Here is a 9,477-nt window from a genome sequence, read left to right on the forward strand (position 1 = left end):
TGAATTCTTCTTCTCTTATTAGCACTTATCAATATTTACTCTGAGACACAAAAGACATAAAAAAGGTAAAAATTAGACATATTTATTTACACCATTACACTTGCAATGCAATTAAGAAGATGTATAAAATTTGTTATATAGTCTCAAATATTTTTCTCCATATTAATTTCATATTGTTGATGTTAGCAACTATTATTGCTCAAAAAGTAGCCTTATATGTAATTTTAAAATACAACTAATAATACAGCGAAAGTCTGGCAACATATCATTAAAAATCATTCTAATGTCTTAGCTGACATAACAATTTATCATATATTCCTTATTCCATTATATAAGCTTATAAAGAAAAAGGGTTCAATTGTTTCTCTTTTGATCAAATTAATTAAACATATGCTTAAAAAAAGCCAAATATTACTCTTAATGTATCAAAATTTGATTAGATGACGCTGCAAACAAGTTTATACTACTCTTAATGTATCAAAATTAATAAACTTAAAAAAATAATAAATAAAGAAAAATTGAGTAGGTATAAAGAGTTACACTGTTACAAAATTTGCAAGAGCATATTATGATATACACCAGAAGTAATAGCAACAATTTTGGGTGTCTGCTTCTCCTCCATTAGGGTAATAGAGCGAAACAAATGAAAAACAAATCTCATGAAATAGAGCAAAAAAATGAAAAACAAACCTCATGCAACATTTTAAAGAAATGGTGATTCCGAAGTAATTAGTCTTTACAATAGAGGGCAGAAAAACTTCAAGTTTTAGTTACAGCAATACACATTATTCTTCTCTGAGGATACGTATATCAAGGGAGGAGGAGGAAGAAGAAGGATCAATTGGGGATTTCATTTTGAGGTAGTTAACGCTTATGTTTTGGTTTAACCCCGTTCTCATGTCATACACGTCGTTTTTAAACAATTTGGACGGCAAGAATTAAAAGACGTCGTTTTGATAGTGCTAAGTGTCAACTAAAATTGGCAAGTCAGTTCTCCGGTGACAGAAAGCAACAAAAAAGCCAAATTGAGGCGCGGGTCAAAATTTTAGAATACAATTAAAATCAATTAAAACTTTAAAGACTAAATTGAGTCAGAGTAAAATTTCAGACACCATTTTAAGTATTAACTCCACTAAGGATCCGTTTGAAAAATACCAAAAAACTACTTTTTTTCAACTTTTGACTTAAAAAGGTTATCTTAATAGTGTTTGATACAATTTTTTAAATAAACTTTTAACTTTTCAAAAAGTTATTTAAGAATTTTTGAATAAGTTAATAAATGTAACTTTTTCTATTTTTTATTAATAAAAATTCTTATATTTTAAATTTTTTTTCAAAAAAAATTATTTAAGAAGACGAATTCTGTTTTCATTTTCCCCGTGTGGAGCGCTGAGTTACTTACGAAAGCTCTGCGCATAAAGCTGTTGGTCTTGCTGTGGCTAGCTTGTTTGGTGTATATGGCTTGTAAGTTTCTTATCTGGCCCACTGGTTTGTAACAACTAGCAGCTCTTGATAGAGAAGCTCTGTAAGGGCTATTTTAAGGCAGCCCCACTCAATGCGGTTTTTTACCCAAACTTGCCGTAACTAGTAATTAGGAAACACAATCACGCATTCCAAATTCACGGTCTCAGTCCGTGTCCTTGTGTTTCAGGGAAAACGAACGCTTACCTTGTGGTCAGATTTAGTTATAGTCTTTCACGGTATTTTACTCAATTGGGTAATTTTCTTTTTGACTAAACCCGAGATTTGGGTTGCACAATTATCCAATTGACTTGAACAATAGAAGAAGTAACCCGCGGGACTGCCACCCTTAGTTGTTAGTATTACAGCCTTGGAGCCATGTCGGACATCACCCGCTCGCTCACCCTTACGCTGCTTCCTCCTACCGCTACGATCTCCTCATATTTCTGTCGCCCCAACCTTCATTTCCCCCCGAATTACACAAAACCTTCCACCACTTTTCGCTGTCTTCCTTCAGCAGTTAAGGTTGCCAATTTTGTCCCCACAAGTTGCGTAGCTCTCCGTCCGAAATGCTCACCCGTAAGAGCCAGTGGCCAACCCCAACAGGTTCCTTCTCTTGTTCATCGTCAATAATATTTAAGTACCAACCAAAACTTTGGAGCTGAATTGAAATGTATTGACTGGCGAAAAACTTCAATCTTTTATGTTTCTATTTTTTTTATCCCATTTTTAGGTTTTGGTCCCGTGTTTTTGAGGAAAGGAGGAAAGGAGCAATCTTAGGGATATAAGATGTAACTATTTATGTATGTAACTCTTCCTATTAGGTTAACTATTTTTGTGAGTAGTGATTTGATGACATGCTTTATGACTTAGAAGTGTTCGATAGTTGTTGACTCTAAAAGAGGGAATTTTAGCATACAGGACCAATAAAAAATGATAGAAAGGCTATGCAAAAATTTCACATGACTTCTACTCTTAGCTTAAGCTGTGGGAAAGGAAGTTTTATGACAAAGTATAGTTTTTTTTTTCTTTTTTTTTTTGTTATTTGAATTTGATTTATTTTTAAATTTATTTTTTCAATTTACTTCATTTTGGAAATTCAGATGGGTGGGAGTGGAAGCAGAGGGACGAATGGATTGAGTTTGGTGCAACCCATTTTGAGGTTTGCTGGGAACAATCTTTTACCCTTGGGTAGCTCTCTGTCTTCCTGAGCATTCAAATTTTGCTTGTAATTTTTCCCCTCTTCTTGTTGATCTTATTTTATGGTCTACTTAATTTTGTTATGTTTTGACAGATGACCAAATTAGTTGATCTGTGTTGTGGCAAAATGTGCAGCTCTGGTCTCTGCGGTGGGATTAGGATTAGCATATCCTAGTCTTGGTTGTGCTGCTGATAAATACAATTTGTCAAAACTTGGGCCATTTGGAATTTTTATTATCTCAGGTTTGTTTTGGAGTCTACTCTCTTGCATTATGTGTTGTTTTTGGTGCCCTTTTTTCAAAGTGTTCTGATCTTTTCATGTAGGGTTGATGTTGCGCAGTGAGGAAATCATTGCAGCTGTAGAAGCATTCCCTGTTGGGCTGTTTGGGATAGTATGACCTTGAATTTCCTATATCTGTGTTTTATAGACTGATTACAAGCGTAGCATTTCATATGGATAAACCATGCAATTGAAGTATGTTAATACCTTTGTATATTGGTTAAAGAAATACCATTAAACAGACTATGCACAGAGCAATAATGCAATATGCCCCAAATATGGTATTTTTAATAACAGCTAAAAATGAATCATTATAATGTCTAGCATTTGTTTCCAATCAGTTACAGCAAAGCGTAGTAAAAACTGTGGATTTTTCTTATTATTGACCAAGTTTTGCCTGATGGTTGAGGAATTACATGATAGAGAGGATAGTAGAAAGAACACTCAACCTTCCCAAGACTAGAAACAAATACCAAAGATAAAAGGCCTGAACTAATCCCTTCTTCAGTTTAGATAAAGTCAGTTAACTCACTCACTAGCTTAGAGCCCTGTTATTACTTCTGCGGTTCTTCCCAAAATATCCACTATCTTTCATTTCTTGCCTTAACAAAATTTCTCTAGCCTTTGGAAGTGGCTGGCATCAAAGAATAATCTCATGATTTCCTTCAAGGTTTTATTAAGTACCAGGAGCAATATATGCATCTTGTTTTTCTCCTTGAATTTGGTTTTGCTCCCTTACTTCGGTTAACTTCCATTTGATCAAAAGTAAATGTCTTGACTGAGGCTGTTGTGATATTCCATATGTAGATTACCTTGTTCTAGGTCACGAAGAATGCTTTTTGATTTGAAAGACTGCAGAGACATAGTTTTTTTGCTGCCCCTCATATCTTCTTAGAACTACTGTATTTCATGAAGTTATCGCAGATCATCTTGATCATTGTGTTCAAAATGCCATTACATATCTATAGATCCCTAAAAGATAGGAGTAGATCAACTGATTTTTATTTATGTCTGAATGTGTGATGTGTTCTATGGCAGGTATCTATTTTATTTCTCACACCATACTTTTCCCGGATAATATTGCAAATTCAGCTCCAACCCCAAGAATTTATTACAGGTTTTTCCATTTATTTTCGGTCTACTTCTAGCATGGGCTTGTATTGCATTGTCAAATGGAACTATTAGTTGTTTTAAACACATGATGCTACTCCAGGATTTTAGCAATTTTGGACTCTTCAACACTCTTTAATTCAAGCGAAAAATGCAATTAACGTCCCTAACTATAGCCTAAGTTCACTTCACCTTCGAAGTTCTAAAAAATGAGACCTAACATCTCTTTGATTTACCTTGTTAACTTCTCCATCCAAATGGTCTATCAGCAATCATGTGACATTAGTTGGTGACAAAATTAGGCCCTCTATTCTCCTCCTTCTTATTCTCCCCCCTTTCCATACTCCTCTTGTTCCCTCTTCTCTCCATACCACAACCTTCCACATCACGTCCATTCACCAACCATTCTATAATCATGGGAGACATGCAACTTGCGGCATATGAAATTGAAGTTGGAGAAACTAAAAAATTCTATAATCAAAATCAATGTGGTCAAATTCAAGAATTTTATGATATAATATTGTTATTTCATAAATATATTCATAGTTATTGATTTTAATATATTTGTTCTCTTGTTTCTTCCTTATTACCTAAAATCCAATATCTCAATGATAACAGCTAGTTCAGGCATTTAGCAAGAAAAGGATGTTAAGATTAAATCTTATGAACACAAGGCTGGGATCTAATTCTGTTCCCATTGCAATAGCAAATTACTCTTAATTAATTCAAGCTGCAACCTGTTAATTCCCAGAATTTTCCACATTGAAGCTTATGACATATCTGTTACCATAAACTATTTCTGGTGGCCAGATTTGTTGAAGGATTGATTGTTTGCTGAAGGTATAACACAGAAAAACATTAATTGAGTTGGGTTATGATAATTTGGGGAAATATAAGTTACAAATAAAAGAGGAAAAAAATTTATTTACTATTCATTCACATCTGGTTTCTAAATATTTCCACGTTCATACAGGATTGGCCATGTTTAATTGTATGCCAACCACATTATCAAGTGGTGTTGCACTTACCCAGGTACCGACAGTGTTCCTCTTCTCTCCTGTTTTTCTTCTGCATTTCTCTTTGCATCAATTTATATAAAGTTTTTTCTATATCATCCAGTGAACTTGCATTACATTTGAGTTTAATGCTATGAATTGACATTGTAAAACAATTCTACATTGCTATTCAATTAGATTCTTCCATTTGTATAGTTTATAAGAAAGCGTCGAATCATGCACTTTTGCTAATGTAGCGAATAAATGATTGGATATCTACGTAAATTTATTTTAGTATATACTGTATACAAATTATATCCTTCCATATTTTGCTTTGCAGCTTGCTGGGGGAAATTCTGCACTGGCTCTTGCAATGACAGTAATATCTAATATGTTAGGGATTTTCATTGTGAGTTATTATAATTTGCATATTTACCATTTTTCGATGAATTATCTTTGCTTTGTTAATATTATTTTTTGTGTCCCCTTCAATTTTATATTTGTGTTGTGCTTTTATTACACGACATTGTTGCTTTAGATTTGATTATATTTTCTGTGTGTGCTCCCTTTCTCTTTACCTCTTACGATTTAGATTGCAATTGCTTCTGTGGCTTTATTACGCTGAATAGCTTTCTTTAGTTTGCTGCTATTTCAAATAAGTGAACAAAATGTTTTAGTAATGATTTTGTGTTGGAAATTGGCTTAGTATTTGTTGTAATAAATAGTAATAATGATTCTGTAACAATGTTTCATCTTATTTTAGGTTCCGTTGTCCCTCAAAAAATTTGTAGCTGATGGAGTTGGAATGACCTTACCGACTCAACAGTTATTTAAAAGTCTTGTGCTGACTATATTAATCCCCCTTCTTTTGGGAAAGGTAATATACTTTTCTTTAGCACTTTGTAACATAATATTGTGCATATTCAGATATTTCTTGAGAGATGTGATATTAGAATGGAAATATAACTTCTCTCTGTCTCATCTTGCTGAGTTTAGGTTTATGAGGTGTTCAACTTTCTGAAACATTAATGATTTTTCCAACTACCCTCTGTCTTATTTAAACATTCCATAAGGGCCTTAACTTCTTGTTCCACAGAATACTACATTTACCATTGTTTTGAAACATTATATTGAAACCGAACTTCAACTTATAGTCTGGTTTAATAAAAGGCAGTTTAGATGCTTTTCTGGTTTCTTCTTTTTCTTTATTTAATATAATTGGTCATGGTGTAAAATAACTAGCAAGAAATCATCTCAGTTAAAGCATTTGTAAAGTGAGTATTCACAATTATGTGAAGAGTTGAATTCATTAGATTTAGGGATTTATTAGCTAATTATTCTAATTACTGAATGTGGTGTAAATTTTAAAGATAGAATTGACATAATATCAATACTCAGTTTCAAGTTAGTTCGAATATGACGGGAAACATGAGCTACATGCACTAGGGAAACTAAACCAGAGTTGCAGCATGTGTAGGCAAGTGACGATGGTTTCAGTGACGACAGTTAGGTATCAAGGTTCTATGAAAATGCATGCCACTTGGATAGTTGATGGTATAAAGACAGGGTATCTGGGTTCCAAAGTGCTGGATTTACTAAAAAGGCAGTGTTTTAGTCCCATTGTCATCCCCAATATTTTATCTTAGCTAGCAAATTAGAAATGAACATTTTGGTGTGAAATAAATTGACAGAAATCAACTCAGTCCAAGGATTTATATCATGAACATACTTAATAAATAATCATGTACTTTATTAGAATATGTAAACATGTTTATTAGGAGTTATTAGACATTGTATACCTAATTCAACCTTTTCTGTGTAGTTGAAACATGTAAGTTATGTAATTTTTTCTCCTTCCTTTCATCTGTTCATGGTATCAAAGCTCAGAGAGAAAGGCAATCCTATTTGATTCATCAGAAAAACTCACTGCTCTAGTGCCTTCCAATAATTTTCTTTTGAAACACTGTTGCCCTTCTGTTTCTTGCATCAGCACCGCTATGTTGCCATTCTGACAGGCCAAAACGAGCATGAGTGTTGTTTACTACCGTCAGCAAGTGGCCCTCCATCACTGATTTCAATGATCAATCGCACCCTCCATATGCAGCATCCTAATTAACCCATGGCACTTTCCACTCCATGTGTGGTGCAGGCCACCACCTCTCCGGCCATTGCTTTGACCCGTATTCATTTTAGACCTGACATGTCATGCTATGTTTCCAATTTCAGTTTTTACCCCTGCTGTGTGCCATGGTTTTTGATCCTCCGGCTAATAATAGTTCTTGGATTGTTTCGTCTACCGATATGGTTAGATACAAACAAACAACAACAAAGTCTTGTCCCACACATGAATCAAACGACGTCATTGTGCTCTGTCATGTATCATGTCTACAGAGAGACCGTTTACATGTATATCTCGTTTGACCACCTCATGGATGGTCTTCTTAGGTCTTCTTCTGCCTTTCGCCCTTTGTCCATCTTCCATCTCATCCACCTTCCTGACTGGATGTTCTATCGGTCTTCTTCTCACATGTCCAAACCACCTGAGACGCGATTCAACCATCTTTTCCACAATGGGTGCTACTCCAACTTTCTCCCTTATATCTTCATTCCTTATTTTATCCAATCGCGTATAACCACTCATCCATCTCAACATCTTCATCTCTGCCACACTCAGTGCTCCCCTTTAGCCGCCCAACATTCCGTACCATACAGCATAGCCGGTCTTATAGCGGTGCGATAGAATTTACCTTTAAGTTTTAAAGGCACTTTTTTGTCGCATATAAAACCAGATGCACTCCGCCATTTTGACCAACCTGCTTGGATCCTATGATTTACATCATGTTCAATCTCTCCATTATCCTGTATGATGCACCCAAGATACTTAAAAAACTTTTAACTTTTCGTAGGATGTTCTCTCCAATTTTCACCTCTATATTGGAATTTTTCCTTCTCAGACTAAACTTATATTCTATATATTCCGTCTTGCTACGGCTTATGCGCAGACCATACACTTCTAGAGCTTCTCTCCATAACTCCAAATTCTTATAGGTCTTCCCTTGACTCTCCCATAAGGACGATATCATCGGCAAAAAGCATGCACTATGGCACAGGCTCTTGGATGTGCTCTGTGAATACTTCCAAGACTAATGCGAAAAGTTATGGACTTAAGGATGATCCCTGGTGTAATCCTATACCAATAGGGAATTCCTCTATCACACTACCTTGAGTCTTCACACTAATTGTGACCCCATCATGCATGTCTTTAACTGCCGAAATATATGCGATCCTTACTCTCCTCTTTTCTAAAACCTTCCATAAGACCTCCCTTGGTACCCTATCATACGCTTTTTCCAAATCAATAAACACCATGTGTAGATCCCTTTTATTACTACGATACCTCTCCATCATCCTTCTTAATAGGTATATCGTTTCAGTGGTAGATCTGCCTGACATAAATCCAAATTGGTTCTCTGATAATTGTGTCTCTTTTCTCAACCTCCGTTCTATTCTCTGTTACTTGTGTCTCTTTTCTCAACCTCCGTTCTATCACCCTTTCCCATAACTTCATAGTATGACTCATAAGTTTAATCCCTCTATAGTTTCCGCAACTTTGTATATCCCCTTTATTCTTGTAGATAGGTACCAAGGTGCTCTTTTTTCACTCACCAGGCATCTTCTTTGACCTTAAAATCTCATTAAAAAGCTTGGTTAACCAGTTGATGCCTTTTCCTCCAACACCCTTCCAAACCTCAATCGGGATATTATCAGGTCCTACTGCCCTGGCATTTTTCATTTGTTTTAGAGCCTCTTCTACCTCGAAGTTTCGAATCCTTCGATAGTAGTCAAAGTTTTGATCTTCTTCCTTTGTGCATAATCGACCAAGGCTCGGAAGAATCTTCTGTCCCTCATTAAATAACTCGTAGAAGTAGCTCTTACACCTTTCATTAATCTTCTCCTCTTGAGCCAACACCTCTCCATCCTTATCCTTTATGCACTTAACCTGATCCAAATCTCTCGTTCTTCTTTCCCGACTCTTTGCGATTCTATATATACCTTTTTCTCCTTCTTTCGTGCCCAAAGAATGGTAGAGACCCTCATATGCTCTTGTTCTTGCTTCACTTACAGCCACTTTTGTCTCTTTCTTAGCCGCCTTATATTTTTTCCAGTTATCTGCATTGCGGCATAAAGACCACTTTTTAAAGCATTTCCTTTTTATCTTTATCTTTTTTTGTATACTCGCATTCCACCACCAGGACTCCTTGTCTCTTGGTCCTATTCCTTTAGATTCACCAAAATTTTCTTTTGCTGTTCTTCTAATAACTTCTGCCATCTCCCTCCACATCTCTTCCGCGCTTTCATTCCCATCGCACTTTGCCTCTTCTCCTACCCGTCTTAAGAAGCTTCTTTGTTCCTCACCTTTCATCCGCCACC

The 9,477-nt window shown here is 35.5% G+C and overlaps 1 protein-coding gene across 5 annotated transcripts in view; it reads left to right on the top strand.

Annotated features, from left to right (window-relative positions):
- The first annotated feature begins 1,579 nt into the window (after positions 1 to 1,579).
- The window catches only part of LOC107474254 (probable sodium/metabolite cotransporter BASS4, chloroplastic), a 13,978-nt gene continuing 6,080 nt past the window's right edge, over positions 1,580 to 9,477 (top strand). Inside the window, exons 1-9 of one of the 5 annotated variants that reach the window (XM_052257168.1) lie at positions 1,937 to 2,067; positions 2,195 to 2,264; positions 2,565 to 2,652; positions 2,797 to 2,904; positions 2,986 to 3,053; positions 3,980 to 4,058; positions 5,025 to 5,083; positions 5,387 to 5,455; positions 5,810 to 5,923. In XM_052257168.1, the coding sequence (XP_052113128.1) occupies positions 2,565 to 2,652; positions 2,797 to 2,904; positions 2,986 to 3,053; positions 3,980 to 4,058; positions 5,025 to 5,083; positions 5,387 to 5,455; positions 5,810 to 5,923 (585 nt within the window). In that variant the 5' untranslated portion in view covers positions 1,937 to 2,067; positions 2,195 to 2,264. Of the gene's footprint in view, positions 2,068 to 2,194; positions 2,265 to 2,328; positions 2,474 to 2,564; positions 2,653 to 2,796; positions 2,905 to 2,985; positions 3,054 to 3,979; positions 4,059 to 5,024; positions 5,084 to 5,386; positions 5,456 to 5,809; positions 5,924 to 9,477 lie in introns of those variants that run through there. The other 4 variants (XM_052257170.1, XM_016093855.3, XM_052257169.1 and 1 more) reach the window with 4 other exon arrangements.

The sequence above is a fragment of the Arachis duranensis genome, chromosome 2 (assembly GCF_000817695.3).
Source record: "Arachis duranensis cultivar V14167 chromosome 2, aradu.V14167.gnm2.J7QH, whole genome shotgun sequence".
In the NCBI taxonomy this organism is placed as follows: Eukaryota; Viridiplantae; Streptophyta; class Magnoliopsida; order Fabales; family Fabaceae; genus Arachis; species Arachis duranensis.